At 46.1% G+C, this 21,399-nt stretch overlaps 1 protein-coding gene across 1 annotated transcript in view; it reads left to right on the forward strand.

The window, feature by feature from the left end:
- The window catches only part of LOC108294393 (hydrocephalus-inducing protein homolog), a 186,004-nt gene that overhangs the window by 57,036 nt on the left and 107,569 nt on the right, over positions 1–21,399 (forward strand). Inside the window, exons 20-23 of the mRNA XM_017516259.2 lie at positions 236–419; positions 3,276–3,417; positions 5,926–6,088; positions 19,209–19,835. Of these exons, the coding sequence (XP_017371748.2) occupies positions 236–419; positions 3,276–3,417; positions 5,926–6,088; positions 19,209–19,835 (1,116 nt within the window). The remainder of the gene's footprint in view (positions 1–235; positions 420–3,275; positions 3,418–5,925; positions 6,089–19,208; positions 19,836–21,399) is intronic.

Consider the following 21,399-nt stretch of genomic DNA (forward strand, 5'->3'; position numbering starts at 1 on the left):
AAAAAAAAAAAAAAAAAAAAAAAAAAAAAAAAAAAAAAAAGACCATGGCTGATTAAACACTTTTATTCTTCTCTTTTATTTTATAACAGCACCTTGGATTTAGCAAGCAGAAAAGCGTGATGTTTGCTTTGGGGCCCAGTAGGTCTGCAGAACCTTTTGCAGTCCCAGTCAAAGCACAAAACAGAACAAGTGAGGTTGTGGCCGTGGTAATGGTCTGTGCTCTCTCTGGTTTCAGCTGAGTGACTGCTACCGAGGGGTGGTGTTTGACGGCCTCGACACACTCTTTGCTCGGAATGCTGCGGCCGCCCTCCTCTGCCTGCTGAAGGCCATCGGCAGCCGGGAGCATATATACGTTCTTAACATGGCCCAGGATTACGCAGCCATGAAGGCCCAGGAGAAAGCCAAAAAGGAGCAAGAAGGCAAGGCCTCCTTCCATCCCATTGGACTCAAATGAAACTTTGACATTTGCGATTCCATTGGCGCCTCACCTCTGCCCTGTAACGTGGCCAGGAGTTTGTATTTCTACTTTGCTGGAAGGGAACTGGGATGCAAGTGCCCTGTTGGGAGGTTGTGTGGTGAAGGCTCTGCTGACAGCAGGTGCATTCCTGCTTCCCTCCCATCACACTGTACGCCCTCCATCCTTTCTGCAGTTACAGCCATTACGGGTCGCATCCTGACTCAGGCAACTGATTTGCTTGTTGGTTTTGTTTAAGCCCAACTATGCATTTCTAATAAAACTCAAGGTGCCGATAAATTTTCCAAAACATCTACACCTTTGCCTGCTGCACACCAGGCACCATAGCAGACATTTTGTATACTTTGGGGCATTTAATTCTCATAACCCTGTGAATCTTGCCCCCATTTTACAGAAAAGGAAAATAGAGCTCAGGGATAGCAAAAGTCTTGTGCCAAATCACATTGCCAATTAGTAGGAGAACTGGGTCCATGTAATTCTAAAACCTTTGCTTTTCCCCTCATTATACCAGTGGCCTGGGAAAAAAAATTAATAATTGAAAGATAGGTACACACACACACACACACACACACACACACACGTAATGTTAGCTTAAGTTCCCAATGTAGTCAGAAGCAGCCCCAGCAAATCTTGGCCACCCAGGGCAGGGTTGAAGGACAGAGGATGGTGACGCTGTCCATGGGAATCAGAGCCCCACCTCCCAGAAGCCTCAGCTCCAGCCACACAACTGCCCTTCCTCACTCTGGCTTACCTCTCCCTTCTAGCACAGTCTATTCAAATCATAATACTTTTCTAATTAAGAAAACACTTACACACACTAGGCTGTCTCAGTCCTTGAACAGAACTCAAAGTCAGCTTCCTTATAGTCTCATCCCGAGAAAAATCTGGAACGGTGACCAGGCATCCCTCAGCAGTCATCCAGCCTCCGGCTGCCTAGTTTTCCAGAAAGTCATTTCTCCATAATGATCCACTTGAAAATAATTACCACTTTTCCTTTTCCGGCTTATCTTCAGAATGATATTTTTCCCAGTTAAATTGTGGGCTCCTCTTCCCTAAATCATCTGCATTTCAAATGTCCTACGATGGCATGCAGTCGTGCATTATGTTAAAATCTCATGTTTATTAAACATCTATGAACACGCCAGGCACTGGGGAAAGCACTTTACATGATCACATATTCAATTTCCACAACGGCCCTGTGTTGTTATTCTTATCTGTGATTATCCCTTGATAAATGGCAAGGAAAGAACTCAAATGCAGGTGTCTGAGTCCGCAGCTCAAACTCGCAAGGATGACAGTGGTGTGAGGAAGGGAGGTGTGAGGAAGAAGCTGATGCCTTTGTCCTAAGTGTGAACCACCAGGCAGGGAAGGGGGATTCCCCTTGGTTTGCAAATGGCCCTGTCACCATGATCCTGTTAGTGGCATATGCTCACAGTGAGTCAAGTCAGTGGGTGATATATGTGTCTTCTATCATTGCTGTGACAAATTACCCCTGTCTTGGTCTGTTCAGACTGCCATAACAAAGTTCCATAGATTGGGTAGCATGTCAACAACAGACATTTATTTCTCACAGTTCTGGAGGCTGGCAAGTCCTAGATCAAGGTGCCAACAGAAACAGTGTCAGGCAAGGGTCACCTTCTGGTCACAGAAATCATCTTCTCACTAAGTCCTGAAACAAGCTCCCTTGGGCCTCTTTTATAAGGACACTAATCCCAGTCATGAAGACTCTACCCTCATGGCCTAATCACCTCCTAAAGGCCTTACTTCTTAATGTCATCTCCTTGGGGAATTAAGTTTCAGCATAGGAACTTTGAGGGGACACAAACATTTAACACCATAGCAACCACAAACTTGGTTACTTAACGCAACACAGATTTATTGTCTTGCATTTCCGGGGTCAGAAGTCCTAACAGCTTTCTCTGTCACTTATCAAGGGGTAATCACAGATAAGAATGATAGCGCCTCCCTCATAGGGCCGTTGTGGAGATTAAATAAGTGATCATGTAAAGTGCTTTCCCCAGTGCCCGGTGTGTTCATACGTGTTCAACAAACATGATATTTTAATGTAATAATAGTATGACTGTATGCTATCTTAGGACATTTCAAATGCAGGTGATTTAGGGGTGAAGAGTCCACAATTTTAACAGCAGAAATTTCATTCCAAAGTTAATAGGGAGAATGAAAAGTGGTCATTATTTTCAAATGAATCATTATGAAGAAATGAACTTTCCGGAAAACTAGGCAGCTGGAGGCTGGATGACTGCTGAGGGATGCCTGGTCATTGCTTTGGATTTTTCTCAGCAGGGCCACGTTCCTTTTTAGGCTGTTGGGTAGCCTCTTTCTCTTGTCTTTTCCGGCTTCTAGAGGCCTCCTGCATTCCTTGGCTCCTGGCCCCTTCCTTGCAGCCCTGTAACCCCTGCTCCCACTGTCACATCATCACCTTCTCTGACTGCTTCTCCTGCCTCCCTCGAAAGGAACTTTATAATTAGATTGGACCCCCAAAGAATCCAATAAATCTACCCACCTCCAGATCCTTAATGTAATCAAATATGCAAAATCCCTCTGCTATGGAAGACAATTCTGAGGATTGGGATATGGCCATCTTTGGGGGCCACTGTTCAGCCACCTGCAGACAGAGCCCACATATGGAAGTGTGTGGAAGAAGGGACCCCCCAGCATAGGGATGAGGCAGACCAAGCACCACAGCAGCTGCCCCACACTGAGACCCTCCTCCACCTGGTTAGGCTGCCAGCGAGTCTGGGAAGGACTTTTCACCTTCCCATCTGTGCTCCCCTCACAGAGCGCAAGCACAAGGAAGCTCTTGAGAAAGAGAAGGAGCGTCTCCAAAACATGGATGAGGACGAATATGATGCCCTGACCGAGGAGGAGAAAATGACATTCGATCGGGGGATTCAGCAGGCGCTCCGGGAGCGGAAGAAGAGGTCAGGGCCAAGGGCTGGCCACAGCAGAAGCCGTTCCCTGGGACCGTCCCCGCAGAGTGACCAGGACTGGGGTGTGAGCCTGGGCTGTCTTCCAGGAGGGCAGCAGCAGCTGCAAAAGGCCCTGGAAGATGACCTGCAAGGAGCGGGAAGACTCCAGGGTGCTGGCAGCTGTACCATTCAGGGTTTCTCCCACTTCCCTTCCTTCTCACTGAAGGGCATTTGGGACCAGGCTGTAATGTCATGGGTGGTCCTGGAGGAGGGACCTCTGGCCCCTGTGCTGCCCTGGGGCCCCTGCTGGCCCCCCTGACCAGCGCCCCCAGGTGTGGCTTATCAGTCTCTGTGCTCACTGCCTCGGTGCTTCGGTATCCACAGCTGGTGATCCAGGGTCCACTTTCTTGACCTGGGCATAGCGACTGCTCCCCAGATCTCAGCCCTTCCTCCTTCTGCCTGGGTCCCCTTCTTGGCTTTGGGTGTTGCCTCCCATCCCCTGAGGTCTAGCAGTCATGGAATCCTCAGCCTGAGCAGTCCCCTGGGCGGGCTCACCCTCAGCCACTTTCTGTGCCCCTCACTGGGAACCATGCAGAAACAACTCTATCCCCCATGCCTCCTAGTGCCCAGGATACTTAGGACTGCCACCTCGGGCAATCTCAGAGGTTTAGGGGCAGTGGGACATGTGTCCTTTCTGCCCTCAGATCTTCAAAGATTGTAGGGATGGGGTGGGAGGCAGTGGTTCTATTGGCTACCTCGTCCCTGGGATTTCAGGAGCTGCAGGGAGAGAGCCTAGATACTCACCTGCAATTTACCCCTTCTCTCCTCTGCTGCAGCTCCACACTTCTCCCACTCACCTGAAAGAGCTTGTGCCCTCCATGGCCCCACAGTATGCCCTAATCTTTTTTTTTTTTTTTTTTGAGACGGACTTTCACTTTGTCACCCAGGCTGGAGTGCCTCCACTGTGCCTTGAGTGTCGTGATCTCAGCTTACTGCAACCTCCACCTCCTGGGTTCAAGCAATTCTTCTGCCTCCGTCTCCCAAGTAGCCAGGATTACAGGCATGTACCACCATGCCCAGCTAATTCTTTTTTGTATTTTTAGTAGAGACAGGTTTTTGTCATGTTGGCCAGGGTGATCTCGAACTCCTAGGCTAAAATGGTCCATCTGCCTCAGCCTCCCAGTGTGCTGAGATTACAGGCGTGAGCCACTGTGCCCAGCTCGGTGTGCACTAATCTTTCTGCAGCATGGTCCACTGTAGAAATGCCCAGTCTTCCAGAGTTACCAAAAACCCTGCTTTGAGATTTTAGAGGGAACTCTTTTTCACCAGGGCTGTTGCTTTCAGGCATTCATGTCATGGTAGACGTGGAAAATGCAAATTTGTTTCTCAAAGAGCAGCAACAACTTGTTTGTGTCACACCATATGCGCGCATGCACACACACACACAGGCACACACACACAATGAAGTAGATGAATTGGCTTCAGTGGGCAGAGAGCCATGGCAACCGGAAACAGGGATTCCTGGATGAAAATAACTGGGTGCACTATTTTCAGAAGTGTCATTCCCTCACTTGTTTGTACCTGGTACTTGGCTTTGGTGCACTCTGTGCTGTCAGCAGCAGGGGCAGGAGCGGCTGATTGACAGCAGAAAGGGAAAGAGAGGATGGAGGAGAGGAACACGGCTTTCAGGCTGAGCACCCTGGCTCTAAGCTAGCCACCATAGAGACTGCTTTGAAAATACCATTTCAGGCTAGGCACGGTGGCTCAAGCCTATAATCCCAGCACTTTGGGGGGCCAAGGTGGGGGCAGATCAACCTGAGGTCGGAAGTTCAAGACCAGCCTGGCCAACAGAGTGAAACCCATCTCTACTAAAAATACAAAAATTAGCCAGACATGTTGCTTTGAGATTTTAGAGTAATTGCTTCTTTTTCACCATGGCTGTTGCTTTCAGGCATTATCTCATGTGGGACCTGTCATCCCAGCTACTCAGGAGGCCTAGGCAGGAGAATCACTTGAACCCGGGAGACAGAGGTTGCAGTGAGCTAATTGCATCACTGCATTCCAGCCTGAGTGACAGAGCAAGACTCTGTCTCAAAAAAAAAAAAAAAAATCTACCATTTCTTACACCATTTGTTATTGTCTGAATAGCAAACATGTTCATCTGTGGGAGGCTGGGCCTCATCTGCACTAATACCAGAACAATCTTTGAAAGTTGCTTTTTTTAAGTGCTAATATCATGCTGATTTTCAGACTCGAAATATATATTAATGGATAATTCCTCCTAGTTGAGTTTCAATGAATCAGAGTCTTGCTGAATGACCATTCAAACATAGATGGGAGTCATTTTTTTTTCTTTCCTTCTCTTCCTTTCTCCTTTCCTTCTATTTATCCAGCTTACTTTGTTTTTTCTTTTTATGCCCAAGAAAGTTCTGCCCATCGTCCCTCCACGTGGAAATCCCTGGCAGTGGAGGGGTGGGTCATGGGGGCGCCTGAACTCTTTTTTCTCTGCCTTGTTTGAAGGGAGCAGGAGAGGCTGGCAAAGGAGATGCAAGAAAAGAAGCTGCAGCAGGAGCTGGAGCGACAAAAGGAAGAGGATGAGCTGAAACGGAGGGTCAAAAAGGGAAAGCAGGGAGCCGCGAAGGAGGAGCCATCCCTGAAGAAATCTCAAGCCGCGAACAAGCAGGTAACACCCCTCACTCGCTCCTCGCCCGGAGACAGAAGTGGAGGGCAGCCTGGTGCATTCCCCTTCCAGGAAATTAGCCTGATCATGTTGGGATTTTGTGGTGGGGCAGAAGGCAAGAGGAAAGGGACCGTTTATTGAACGCTCAGGGTATGTGAAGTGCTGTGGCTGTGCCAAACATAACTGTGTCACCCTGTGAGGTTCAGAGACATGAAGACAGTTTCAGGACCTCACCCACTTGGGTCTGGCCACAGACCTTGCTGCTTCCACCGCCCCCTGCAGGGCCCGGGATGGGCTAATATTAAAGATGTGTTCCCAGGAAGCCACAAAGCCAATGAGCCTGTGTGTCCAGTCAGGAGCATACCCTTGGCAACTGTCAAGTAAGATGCGTCGGCATGAGCTTATCCACGCAGGCAAGGGCCAGCAGTTTATCAGCCTGCCAGGCATAACAGTGACCTCTCTGCCCCCTGTGGCACTAGAAGGGCAGAGTGGCTAAAGGAGCCCCCACAGTGGTGATCCTGGCTGAGGGTCATGACCAGCTGGTGTGGGCAGCCATGAGTCCTGAGGGTGAAACTGTAACTGGGCTCCAGACAGGGTGCAGACTGGTCTAAGTAGGTGAGTGAAAGACAGTGACAGTGGCGGGGCAGACATGAGGGCAGAGAAATTGGTGTGCAGGGGTCTTGACCAGGGAGTGCTGAGGAAGGAGCAGGATCTAAGCAAACAGACCTAGGCACAGATTTGGGATGCCTGATACTGACCTGAAGGAAATCTATGACATCTCAGGCTGAGAACAAAAGGGGGTCCCTAGGAGAGAACTACCAGGACCAATCCCTACCTCTCCTAGGTGATTTTGTACATGAAGCCAGGAGGGAGAATTTGAGTACCTGTGTGTTTCAGCCATTCTTTTTGCCATTAAACAAGTTAATTTCTTATGTGACATAAGTTCAGGATAATCTCTGCAGAAGTCACCTTCCCAAGCTCACTTCTGAAAGACAACATTTCATTCATCATTAAAAGAGAGACTATTTGCCGCACAGTTAACCTCACATTATACCCACTGACTCCATCGTGGGTGTCTCCATCTGCTGTTGGAACTTTTAAGTAGGAGCATGTGGATTTTCCTATTTTACTCTCAGTTCAAGTTGCTGCCGCCTGAGCACCCACCCCATCCCCCAACCCCAGACCCACTACCGGATTCAGGCCAGGTACTTTTGCAGGTGCTTTGTTGACCTTGGATGGAGGTGATAAGGACTTTATCACAGTCATCCATTTGGAGACAGGCTTGTGTATCATTTGAGCTTAGCACAAAACACAATCAATCATGTTCCCTGGGGGGACTTCTTGAGACTCTTGGACTAATGCAGTTGCTTGGTCTGAAAACACTCAAGTTCAAGAAAAACTGCTGAGATTAGACGCGCTCTTAGGAAGTGAAAGAAAATTCCAGGGGGAGTGCCAAGGTGAAAGGGAAGGACTGAAGACTTTCCTGCTTCCCCGTCAAAAGGATTGCTCTATGTCTTGGACAGTCAGCACACCTGTTTTCCTCTCTGCTCTGGCTTCAGTCTCTCTTCTCACAGGCTTTTAAGATGTGCTCAAGAATTGCCCATTTTTAAAAAGAAAAAAAAATTCTTCTTCAACCCTGGTGTCCTCCAGCAACCCCATTCCTCTCCTTTCTTTCATGCTTGTCCCTGCTTCCTGGCTTTGCCTCATCACCCCTCCTTCCTGTCTGCCCCTTTCCTATCCTGACTCCTGTCTCTACCACTACCTCAAATCCAAGGCTCCAGCCTGTCCATTTCCAGATGTAATGGGCATGGATCAGGCCTTGACTTGATTGACATCCTCCTCCATGAGCTTCACACTGTTGACCATACCCTCCTTGGATCTCTCTTCTTTCTTCCTTTTTTAAAATTATACTTAAATTCTGGGGTACGTGTGCAGAACGTGCAGGTTTGTTACATAGGTATACACGTGCCATGGTGGTTTGCTGTATCTATCACCCCGTCATCTACATTAGGTATTTCTCCTAATGCTATCCCTCCCCTATCCCCCCACCTGCTGTGATCCCTCCCTTAGCCCCTGACCCCCTGACAGGCCCCAGTGTGTGATGTTCCCCTCCCTGTGTTCACGTGTTCTCATTGTTCAATTCCCACTTATGAGTGAGAACATGTGGTGTTTGGTTTTCTGTTCTTGTGTGAGTTTGCTGAGAATGATGGTTTCCAGCTTTATCCATGTCCCTACAAAGGACATGAACTCATCCTTTTTTATGGCTGTATAGTATTCCATGGTGTATATGTACCACATTTCCTTTATCTCTCTTCTTTCTTAGCGTCCTGGCCTGACCTTTCTGGCTTTCCTCCTTCTCTCTGGCTCCTTTCTGGACCTGCCCCCATCCATTCTTAGTCACTCTGCAGGTTTCCAGCCTCAGCCTTTGTCTCTTCCTTCTTAGTCTAAGGCTGACCCCCATCCCATGCGTGACGTCATTGCTCCCTGGATATTCATAACAGGTCAGAGGAAGAAGAGGGGAGTTAGGAAAAGCTTGCAAATTCCGCTGCAAAGTGAAGGACATTCCAGCCAGAGGGACGGCCCCAAAGAGGGTACATAGAAAGGCAGGTGCCACATGAAAAAGAGCTAAACCAATGTTTTAACAATTAACAGCTACTGTGTACCGAATTCCTGCCTGTGACACTCCCTGCCGGGAACTATGAATAGATCCCGTCTACCTCCAATCTCCACAACACCCGCAGAGGGAGACATGGGCATCACCATCATTTTAGAGATGAGGAAGTGCACAGTTAAGGGATATACCCAAGGTCCCACGGCCAGAAGGCGGTGGAGGCAGGCCCAATTTGTCCAACTCCAAAGCAGGCACTCCTTTCCCTGGGCCTTGCACCGCCTCCCAAGCCCTTAGTCCATCCATGGCTTCTGACACTAATTCAGGTTGTCCCTCAGACACTGGTGGTAACTCAACACGGCCCACGCCAAGCTCATCATCTATGCTGCTTTTTTCCCAGACCTCTTCCTGGCCATATATTCCTCCCCAGCCCTTCTTTCAGCTCCCAGGCCCAAATCCCAGAGTCGCCCTGACTGCCATTTCTTCACCTTCACCCGTGACCAAGCAGGAGCCCTGGTGAGGGAGTCCCCCTCCTAAATCGTTCTCAAGCCTGTCCCAGACTAGGGCTCTCCTTTCTCCCCCTATCCCCAGCTGTCTCGCCTGTCTTTGCTGTGGTACTGTGTAGATAGGAGGTAATTCTATCATCACACCCCTTGGTCTTCTAGTTCTGGAAACAGGATGGGAACGAGGGCACAGTTCACAGAAACATAAGGTGTATTTTTCTGCTTTTCTCACTTATTGACAAATTAGTTTAATATCCATGGAAAGAAATCATAGTGGAGACACGAAAAGTGTCTCACTTAGAGCTGAATCTTTGCACGCATCCATGTTTGTTTCATTAGGATATATTTCTAAACATGTCATCCCTGGGTTGAAAGTTGTGTATTTTACCCCTGACCTCACAGGCTATAGGCTTTAGCATTCCTTTTAATCCTTGCTGATTAGATTAGATGGGTAAACAATTGAATATTTTTATTGTTTGAATTTGCATTTCTGCTGCCTCATCTCTAAAATGATGGTTTCTTTGTTTTGATCACTCATGAATTTCCCACCTGGCAGAAAGGTGCTCAAAAATATTTGTTTTGTTTGTGGATACATTTTTATTTATTTTTTTCTTTATTTTTCGAGACAGAGTCTTGCTCTGTCTCCCAGGCTGGAGTGCAGTGGCTTGATTTTGGCTCACTGCAACCTCTGCTTCCTGGGTTTCAGTGATTCCCCTGCCTCAGCCTCCCAAATCACTGGGATTACAGGTGCCCGCCACGATGTGCCAACTAATTTTTGTATTTTTAGAAGAGACAGGGTTTCGCCATGTTGACCAGGCTGGTCTTGAACTCCTGGCCTCAAGTGATCTGCCCACCTCAGCCTCCCAAAGTGCTGGGATTATAGGTGTGAGCCACTGCGCCTGGCCAATCATTTTTATTTCTTTCGTGGATTGTTTTTGCCTTTCTTTTTTTTTTTTTTGAAACAAGTCTCGCTCTGTTGCTGAGGCTAAAGTGCAGTGGCACAATCTCTGCTCACTGCAACCTCTGCCTCCTGGGTTGAAGCAATTCTCCTGTCTCAGCCTCTGAAGTAGCTGGGATTATAGGCACCCGCCACCATACCTGGCTAATTTTTGTATTTTTAGTAGAGACGGGGTTTCACCATGTTGGCCAGGCTGGTCTTGAACTCCTGACCTCAAGTGATCCACTCATCTTGGCCTCCCAAAGTGCTGGGATTATAGGCATGAGCCACCACACCCAGCCTCTTTTTACCTTTCTAATCAGAAGGTTTCCTTTCATCTAGTAGCCTAACTGTTTATCCTATAAAATGAAATCTACTGGTGATTCTGATTTTCTCTATATCAATTTTTCAAATCTTAATATGTACACAAATCACCCAGGGATCCTGCTAATATGCAGAGAGGTTCCAATTCAGCAGGTCTGGGCTGGGGCTTGAGACTCTATTTATAACAAGCTCCCAGGTCACATTCATGCTGCTGGCTCTTGGGTCACACTCTGAGTAGAAAGGCTCTAAGCAGTTGCCTAGCAGCCAACATTAATGTTAGCAAAAGCAGTCTCCAGTGGCTATATCATCAGGAATCTTTAAACTGCAAGCAACAGAAGACTCAATTCAGGCTATCTGAGATGGTATGCACCTGTAGTCCCATCTACTCAGGAGGCTGAGGAAGGAGAATTGCATCAGCTCAGGAGTTTGAATCCAGCCTGGAAAACAACACAGCAAGGCCCTGTCTTAAATAAAAAAAATAAAAAAAAAAAAAGCAGCAGAAGAAAGAGACACAGAAAACCCTACTCAAAAAACTTTTAAAATATAACATTTATTTGCTCACATATATGAAAATTCATGGCTTGTTCCATCCTGAATTCTTATTTCAGATACTGTATTCTTCAGTTCTAAAATTTCCACTTGGTTCTTTTTAAAATTTTCAATTTATCTGCTTAGAATTCCTCTGCCTTATTGATCATAGTTAGAATAACTGCATACAATTCTTGTCTGACAAGTCCTCCAGCTGAGTCATCTCAGGGTTGTCATAGGTTGACTGAAACTTTGAGAATGTCACAATTTCCTGACTCTTCATATGTCAAGTAATTTTGTATCAAATCCTGGAATTTTTGTATCAAATCCTGGAATTTTTTAATTTTGTATCAAATCCTGGAATTTTATGTTGTAGACTCTGTATCGTATTACAGTTCTCCAAAGAATGTTGGTATTTTAGGTTTAACAGACAGTTAAGCTTGGTTGGATCATGTTTTGGTCTTTCACATCTGCAGTGGTCAGTGACTAAGATGTCACTTCCATTCTTTAAACCTTAATTACAAATTGCTTTCAGTTTGTCCCACACAGGCATAGTTCAAGCGTCAGCCAGCCAGAGTTCTAGGCTGCTTACACAGGAAATTCAGGGTTCCTCTTCTCTGACTCTCTCTTCTTCCTGGGGTCTCCCCTTCACTCTCTGGAGGCTCTGAGTGTTCCAGAACTTCTTTCTCTGGCTCCTCTAGAATGAAGGTTGGTGGGGTTGATTGGTTGGTTTGTTTATTTGATTGTTTGTTTGTTTGTTTCCAAGACGGAGTCTTGCTCAGTCGCCTAGGCTAGAGTGCAGTGGTGCAATCTTGGCTCACTGCAACCTCCGCCTCCCAGGTTCAAGCCACCTCTTACCTCAGCCTCCTGAGTAGCTAGGACTACAGACACGTGACAACACGTCCGGCTAATTGTTGTATTTTTAGTAGTGACAGGGTTTCACCATGTTGGCCAGGCTGACCTCAGGTGATCCTCCCACCTCAGCCTCTCAAAGTGCTGGGATTAGAGGTGTGAGCCACCACGCCTGGCCAGGTTGGTGGGTTTTTCTATTGTAGTGTGGCCATCAGCTACTACCACTGCCATGGCTATCTCCAGTGTAAAGCCACAAAAAAGGGGAAAGAGGACTCACTTTATACAACTCTCTTACTCCAAGTTTCAACACCCCCTTTGCAAACTGCCTAATTTGTTTAGTCTCTAGAGCTCTCAGGGAGTTTTACTGCTGGTTGTTCATTCCCACACAGGAGAACTATAAGCCCCCATGCAGAGTTCTTTGCCTGCATCTCTTGGCTCACCTGTGCCGGTTCAGCTCTCTGACTGATGCTCTCCACATGAGAGCCCCGAAAGCTCTGGCTTAGATTTGCCCAGATCCAAACCCAGCTGAAAAGGAGTGCTTCATTAAAACACCATTTTGGCCGTGCTGCTGGCTCTCAGTCTCACTGGAGAGTGCCATGTGCCTGCTCTGAACCAGTCACCTTGGCCAGGAGGATGCCATTCGGTGACTGGTCAGTTCTGAATCGTCTACTTAATCCTGGAATAAGAGGTGTTGGCACAGAGCAAGAATAAAGGATGGGAAAAATAAAGGGATGTTGGACAAAATAATCACAGAACCAGCTATAATGGGAGACAGGACAGGAAGTGAGTACAATACACCTGTCAGTCTGGAAACTCAAAAACTAATCTGTGCAGCTATGAGTTTGTCATATACTCTCTGGGCCAAAGTTGCCTTATCTCATCCCTAGATGATCTCTAATTTCCCTTCCTGCTCCAGTCTTCTCTGTCCTATTGGAAAGTTTGTTATCTCTTAAAATTTTCGTTTCAAAAATCTAACCAAAAAAGTGCACTTTAACTAAATGTGATTCTGGTTTTTTTGGGGTGTGTGTGTGTGTGTGTGCATGTGTGTGTGTGTGTATGTGTTGTTTTGTTTAGACAGAGTTTCGCTCTTGTTGCCCAGGCTGGACTGCAGTGGCATAATCTCTGCTCACTGCAACCTCTACTTCCCAGGTTCAAGTGATTCTCCTGCCCCAGCCTCCCAAGTAGCTGGGATTACAGGTGTCTGCCGCCATGCCCAGCTAATTTTTGTATTTTTTAGTAGAGACGGGGTTTCACCATGTTGGTCAGGCTGCTTTCGAACTCCTGACCTCAGGTAATCCACCTGCCTCAGCCTACCAAAGTGCTGGGATTACAGGCGTGAGCCATCATGCCCAGCCAATCTAATCTTGTTTTAAACAAATGAATGATGGTTTCTCACTGTAAAAGACGAAAGCCTTGCATTTGGCCATCGTCCTTGTTTCTCCTCTGAACTTTCCTTTGCTTCCTTATTTCTCTGTCCAAAATCCTCCTCTCTACCCTCCAGCCAATCTTACACCCAAGTCTGTCCCTCTCAGCTTGCCTTCCTCCTTTAAATAAGCCCTTGCCAGCCATCATTTCTTACTCCAAATCTATAAAAGGAAATTTTCTCCCAAGTGTTATTCCTTAAACACAAAGTTTACTTTTATGTTTATATTTTGGATCAATGGTTTGTTTTGTATTGGATGTTATTTATTAAAGATTGAACAAAGCCTAGTGGAAGTTTGATCCATCTAATCACTTGGCTAAATAGTGTGTTAATAGACTAGAAAGAGTGTTATTTTCCTCAACCACCACCTTGAGGTATTTCCATTTGAAGATGCAGGAGTCCACATTTACCTTCTTTTTTTTTTTTTTTTTTTTTCCTTTCCTGAGGCAGGGTCTCACTTCATCACCCAGGCTAGAGTGCTTGGCGTGGTCACCACTCACTGCAGCCTTGATCTCTCCCCAGCTCAGGTAGTCCTCCCACCTCAGCCTCCTGAGTAGCAGGGACTGCAGGGGTGCACTACCACGCCTGGCTAAATTTTTTTTAGAAATGTGGTTTCACCATGTTGCCCAAGCTGTTCTCAAACTCCTGGGCTCAAGCGGTCCACCTGCCTAAGCCTCCCAAAGTGCCCTTTTCTAAATAATATACTAATGTTGTTATGTATTTGAATCCTCACTATATATTTTGTAATGCACAGACATTACTGTTACTGATTAAAACAATCAAAATGCATTTATTTTTACCTAAATGCCCATTTATTGATATTTCTCAATATACATTTCTCAGTACCCTCCTAGTCACTCTTTTAACTCCTTTCTACATCTTTTGTATCCATTTTCTTTTACCTAAAGGACATTCTTTGGTGTTTGGTTGTTTTTTAGGTGTAGTTTCTTTGGCAACAAATTGCTCAAGTTTTGGTTGTCTGAAATGTCTTTACTTCACCTTGATTTTTAAAGAGTGTTTTTTTCTAGGCAGGGCTCTAGGTTACCAGCCATTTTTCTTCAGCACTTGGATGACATTATTTTTCTATCTTTGTCTTCCTTGTGACTGTTGAGATGTCGGCTGGGCTGTCAGCATTATTCTGCTCCTTCCATGTTATTCTTGATGTAGGGAAGGTGAGCCCCACGGTGGGGCTTAGCCCAGCGGGTTCTTGACTTTGCCCAGGAAAGTATTCAAGGGCAAGCTGGAGGTGGAAGAAAACAACATTACTGAGGCAGTGTGGCAGCTCTGTGACTGCTCCTGCAGAGCAGGGCTACCCCGAAGACAGAGAGTAGCAGCTCAGGACAGTTTACAGTCCTATTTATACCCTTTTAATTGCATGCAGATGAAGGGGCAGTTCATGAGAAATTTTAGGGAAGAGGTCTTTTGAGTCATTGAGTTATTGCCATGGAAAGGGGTGGTAACGTCTGGGTGTTGCCATGGCAATGAGATATTGACATGGCACACTGGTGGGTGTGTCTAGTTGGAAAGCTGCTTCCACCCCTGCCCTATTTTAGCAAGTCCTCAATCTGGTCCACCATCTGAGCCCTGCCTCCTACCTCATTCTGTTTCTGACTGCCGTTAGGATGTTTCTGTTTGCCTTTAAGGTCTCAACGCCTTTAAGATGTTGTGTCTTCATTTGGTAAATTGCTGTGATTCACCTAGGTGTGGTTTTTCTTTGTATTTTATCCTGCTTGGGGTTTGTAGTGATTCTTGCATATGTGGATTGGGAACCATTAGCCAGTAATTTTTCCAAATTTCTTCTCATCCTTTGTCTCGTCTCCCTCTGGGATTCCAGTCATACATGTGCTAGGCCTTTTTGCAAACTTTTCATAGTAATACATGTCTGTTGTGCTTATTCTGTGTTCTACATACTTTTGTCCTCTCTTTATATGAAATATTTTCTTCTGATGTATTACCTAGTTCACTGTCTATTTTTCAGTAGTGTCTAATGTGCTACTCGGACTTCGTTTCAGTTTTTCATTTTGTTATTGCATTAAGAATCCATTAATTCTTTTCTTATTGCTTCTAGTTCTCTTCAAAATTCTCAATTCTCAATAGGGTTTTAATTCCCTCAGTATATTAAATATGCTTTAAAGTCCTTGTCTAATACTGCCATACATAGATTCCCCAGCAGTCTGGTCTCCTGTCTGTCTTTTGCTCTTGGTTTATGGTCACATGGTCTTGTCTCTTTAGGTGCCAAGTTTTTTTATTTTTATTTTTATGGATGGAGGTCTTGCTTGCCCAGGCTGGTCTAGAACTGCTGGTCTCAAGCAATCCTCCCATCTCAGCCTCCCAAAGTGCTGGAATTACAGGCATGAGCCACCATGCCCAACCCAGGTTTTTATCAAGGGCCAGATATGGAATGGAAAAAAACTTTTTGAGGCTCTGAAAAATGCTGTCTCCCTCCAGAGAGAACCACTGTTTGATGCTGGCAGTCAGCTAGGCTAAGAGCACTGGAAATCTTGATTCAATCAGGATGAGATCATTTTAAACTGAGCTTCAGTGATTGGCCTTTTTTTTTTCTTTTTCTTTTTTCCACTTTTATTTTAAGTACAGGGGTACACGTGAAGGGTTTGCAGGTTTGGTACATAGGTAAACGTGTGCCACTGTGGTTTGCTGAATAGATCATCGCATCACCTAGGTGTTAAGCCCAGCATCCATTAACTATTCTTCCTAATGCTCTCCCTCCTCCCGCCCTTCAACCCCCAACAGACCCCAGTGTGTGTTGTCCCCCAACCCATGTGTCCATGTGTCCTCATCATTCAGCTCCACTGATAAGGGAGAACGCACATTATTTGGTTTTCTGTTCCTAATGGCTTCCAGCTCCATCCATGTCCCTGCAAAGGACAGATTGAACCTTATTCCTAATATGGAGCCTTTCAGAGTCTTAACCCAAATGCCCCAGGGGATTTACCAAGACCTCTTTTCCTTGGCGGGCCTGGAGTCTAATATTTGAACCCCAGCCCCATGAGTCTGTCAAAAGCTTTGCTCAGCTTCTCAGTCACACTGTCAGCTATAAATGCCCTCAAGGGAAAAGCAACCCCAAACGCTGGGCCTGCTTCTCTCTATTTCTCTCCTCTCTAGGATCTTAGCCTGAAACTCATTACTGCCTTTATGGTTCTCCAGTGCTTTCAGACACATGGGTTTTTAAAACATTTTGTAAAGATTTTTTACTTGTGGGTACTGAATTTTATCAAGTGATTTTTCTGCATCTATTGATATGATTGTATATCTTTTTCTCTTTTTCTTCTTTGGTAGGATCACACAGCGGGTTACAAGCTACATTATTGGATCAATTTGTTTTGGGCTTAAAAGTTTATTCAGCTTACCTTTTGCTTTCTGAGTTAATTTGGTTGTTCATGATTTTCTTAGAAAGTACAAATTTTATCAGATTTTCAGATTTATTGGCATAAGTAAATTAATGGTTTTATCTTACTGTCTTTTTCACCTCTTCTGTCACTTCTATTATTTCCTCTCAATCATTTCACATGTTGTTTATTTCCACCCTTCTCTTTGTTTTTCCTCAATCAACCTTACTAGAAGTTTGTCATTTTTATTATTTTTCCAAAGAAATAACTTTTGCCTTTGTGGATTATCTTCATTGCATGTTTTCTGTTTTATTAACTTCTGTTCTTACTTTTAAACAATATCTTTCTTTCTACTTTCTTTTATTTTTTTGAGACAGACTTTTGCTCTTGTCACCCAGGCTGGAGTGCAATGGCATGATCTCAGCTCATTGCAACCTCCGCCTCCCAAATTCAAGTGATTCTGCTGCTTCAGCCTCCCAAGTAGCTGGGATTACAGGTGCCCACCACCATGCCTGGCAATTTTTTGTATTTTTAGTAGAGACAGGGTTTTGCCATGGCAGACAGGCTGGTCTCAGGCTCCTGACTTCAGGTGATCTGCCCACCTTGGCCTCCCAGCATGCAGGGATTTTAGGCATAAGCCACCATGTCTGGCCCCTTCTTTCTACTTTATTAGTGTTATTATTCTGTTCTTTTTCTAACTTCTTGAAGTGATGCTTATCTTATTAATTTTCAATCATTTTTATTTTCCAATTTATGAAAAGTTATAAAAGTTGCCAGTCACAGTGGCTCAGGTCTGTAATGCCAACACTTTGGGAGGCCAAGATGGGTGGATCACTTGAACCCAGGGGTTCAAGACCAACCTGGGCAACAGAACAAAACCCTGTCTCTACAAAAAAATTTAAAGTTAGCTGGGCATGGTGGTGCATGCCTATAGTCCCAGCTACTTGGGAGCTGAGATGGGAGGATTGCCAAGCCCAGAAAATTGAGGCCACAATGAGCTGGGATCACACCACTACACTCCAACCTATCTCAGAAAAGAAAAGAAAAGTTAAAAAAGCATGTAAAGACATATACACTTCCAAATATTATTTTTTATATTCCTCAATCGTTGCTATTCAGTGTTTTCACTGTTCAATTCTAAATACTTTCTACTATCCTTTATGGCCACTTCTTTAATCCATGAATTATTTCAAAGCATATTTTCTAATTTCCAAATGAACAGCTTCATTTGGCCTTCTCTTTTTGAGTTCTGATTTTGATTGCTATCTGCAGAGTACACGTTCTGTGTCATACTGATCCTTTGCATCTGTGGAGCCTTGCTGTGTGGCCTCATAGGTGATTGGTGTCTATGAATGTTCCACGTGTGTTTCAATAGTGTGTGTATTTTGTTTCTGCATCTGTTTGCTCAAGTCCACGGATGAAGTTGTTAAAATCATCTATATTCTTCGTAGTGTACTGTCAGCCTCCGGCTGCTCTATGCTGGGCTCCTACGGTCTTGCAAGTGCAAGTCCCCCCCTCACTGGGCTCCACCTTCCATGAAAACTCCAGGTGTCTTGGCAAAGCCTGAAGGAGTAGGAGCCAAGTCCCTGCCTCCCCCGCATGAGACATTGTGCCCGTCTCTGGTGTTGCTACCTCCCCAGGCTGTGTTGGAGATGGAGAAGCAGAGAAGGAGGAAGGGCAGCCAGATGAGGGGAAAAGCCAGCTCCTGGTCATTCACGTCTCCAGGCCTGATGTTGGCCTGAAGTTAGAGACGAGCAGAGCTAGACCTGGGAAGGGGGACACTGGGCTGTGCTTCAGAGAGCAGTCACTAGACTGGACTGGATTTTGTATAGTATCGTCAAAGAATTACCCAAAACACTATGGAGCCTACCTGAGGATTTCATCCAGGGGAGGAGAAAATCAGAGCCCACCAAGCAAGTTTAAAAGAGCAGTCAGAAAAAGAGTAAAGTTTGTTTCTATATGCCCAGTGCATTAAGTAAATACGTATCTTAAAATCTTGAGGTGCAGCCAGATTCTAAACTCCCATTTGTTCCCAAAAATGCCCATTGTATATAATACCTGTGTAGTTTTAATAACTGCAAAGGCAGTGTTGTAAGCTTTTTACGCACAGTCACACAATTAGTCTTCAGGAGTCCTCTGGAGTAGGTATCAATATAGCTGTCTCCATTCTACATATGGGATAGAAAGAGGCTAAGTCCTCTCCCACGGTCACAGCTGCCAAGCAGTGCAGCCGGGATGGGACCACTACACGCCATGGCCCATCCCAGGGCACCTGAGGCAGGTGCAGATGGCTTGCATCTGCTGGTCTTTTCCCCTCGATCCTGCAGAACAGCAGCTCACAACTGGGAGTACAAATCAAAGTCACTCTGCAACTTTTGCAAAAGGCACAATGCCAGCACTTAGCCAGGTCTTGAACAGAGAAGGACCATGGAATGGACCTTAGATAAAAGCCCCCGAGATGATTCCCAGGACAACCTTAGTATGCATAGGAGGTGCCCGGATCCTCGAAGGCCTTCTCATGAAACAAAACGTCCTTTTGCAGCTCCTTATGCAGTTTACTCCCCCTTGTTTGACACATCTTTTCTATGTCATTCCTTTTAGGTTCCTCCTTCCACCAAAGCAGATGTCAAGACAGAGACAGTCGAAAGGAAAATATCTGCTAAGGAACAAGCAACATCTGACAAGGAAGAGCTAAACAAGAAGAAAAAGAACATGACCGATGTCAGTGTGCATGGGTTTCCTCTTGTCCAGGATCAAGAGGACAGCGAAGGGGACATCTCGAAGGACCCCGAAAAGCAACTGGCCCAGAAGTTTAAGGCCTATGAGTTGACGCTGAAGGACATCCAGAACATCCTCATGTACTGGGACCGGAAGCAAGGAGTCCAGCTGTCTCCCGTGGGGATGGAGGATGTGCCCCATGAGCCCGATGACCAGCGCCAGGTCCCCTCCAGTGGGCGCAGGGGCCGCAGGGACCGGGAGAGGGAGCGCCTGGAGAAGGAGCGGGCGGAGAAGGAGCGCCTGGAGAGGGAAAAGGCAGAGCGGGAGCGCCTGGAGAAGCTGAGAGCCCTGGAGGAGCGAAGCGACTGGGAGGGGGAAGGGGAGGAGGACCACGAAGGGAAGAAGGAGAAGGACCTGGGCGTGCCCTTCCTCAGTATCCAGACACCAGACTTTGAAGGCTTGAGCTGGAAGCAGGCCCTAGAGAGTGACAGGCTTCCCAAAGGGGAGCAGGTATGGACCCTCCTCCAGGGTGGGGAAGTCACAAGTCAGGTAGCAGGCACTGTGTTAATATCATCAGGGATGTTTCTCCCTACCTGAAACCCATATCCCCTCAACTTCATTCATCTCTGATGCCCCCCTTGGAATTAAGACAGTAATGACTAAAGGACCTTTCCTACTTGGCAAAAGAAAATTCACAGAAAGTGTCACACATCTAAATGAGTCCATCCAACCTTACAGAAAGCCACTTGTACGGTTGATTTTTAATATTGATAATATGGGTGCTACAGAATGGCAAGGCAAGTGAGGATTTGGGGTGAAGCAAGAGACCCATCCACTCCAAAATTTTTTTCCCACAGGCCTCCACAGTAACAGAAATCATCCTATTAGTTCTTCGTTCCTATAAACAAAAGTATCATATATCCAAAAGCCACCTTTGGGAGCAGTTTGGAGGAGAGGCTTATTACAGCCTTTTGTCCAGGTACAGGCTTTTTCTGTAAAGGACTAGAAGGTATTTTAGGCTGCAGGTGATACTGCCTCTATCACAACTACTCCACTCAGCCTTCAAAGGGGGAAAGTGACTGCCAGCAATGTGTAACTGGAAGGGCATGGCCATGTTCCAATTCACGTCTATTGAGAAAAAGTAGCAGGCCAGATTTAGCCAGGGTACCACAGTTTGCTGCCCTCTGGTTTCGCTCATCACAAACCAGGTGCAAGGTTTGGTTTGGTTTGGTTTGGTTTGGTTTTATTTTGTTTTGTTTTGTTTGAGATGGAGGCTCGCTCTGTCACCAAGGCTGGAGTGCAGTGGTGCGACCTCGGCTCGCTAGCCTCCTGGGTTCAAGCGATTCTCTGCCTCACCCTCCCGAGCAGCTAGGACTACAGGCCTGTGCTACCAGGCTCAGCTCATTTTTTTTGTGTCTTTACTAGAGACGAGGTTTTACCGTGTTGGTCAGGCTGATCTTGAACTCCTGACCTCAAATGATCCACCTGCCTCACCCTCCCAAAGTGCTGGGATTACAGGTGTGAGCCAAATTTTAAAAGTAGAGACTAGAGTCGATACACACCAGGTCAGGGATGACGGGAGGATCAGAGCCATCCACGCAATCCACGTGACTTCCATGTGCTGCGTCCCCGGTAAAAGCCTTGCCACAGTGGTCCCGGGTGGCACCAAAGGAGGGAGGAACAGCTAGGGGACACGCCAAGCAGCTCCATGCCCTTCCCAGTTTCTCCTCAGGCCAGCCGTAGCTGAGGAATTGTGATTTTTTTCCCCCAGAAATGAGTTGTTGTTTTTAAGGGGTATAATAAGAACATCTTCTTTCCTTTTTTAATACGTTCCGCCTTCCAAATCATAAGCTAGACTGCTGCTTGAAGAACTCCCTGGCTCTGTAATTCAACAGTTGCTACAAATCATTCTTGCCTTTCCTCATAGATATTCTAAATCCTGGGAGTTCACTCAGCTGCATGTTAGTCAGGAAATGCCTTTAGCTCCTTGACATGCAGGATGAGAAGCACAGGATTACATGAAGTTACTTAGTTACTTGCTGGGCCTGATAGGTCCAGTGGTCTACTGGCTGGG

The sequence above is a fragment of the Cebus imitator genome, unplaced genomic scaffold, assembly GCF_001604975.1.
Source record: "Cebus imitator isolate Cc_AM_T3 unplaced genomic scaffold, Cebus_imitator-1.0 Scaffold577, whole genome shotgun sequence".
NCBI classification, from domain to species: domain Eukaryota; kingdom Metazoa; phylum Chordata; class Mammalia; order Primates; family Cebidae; genus Cebus; species Cebus imitator.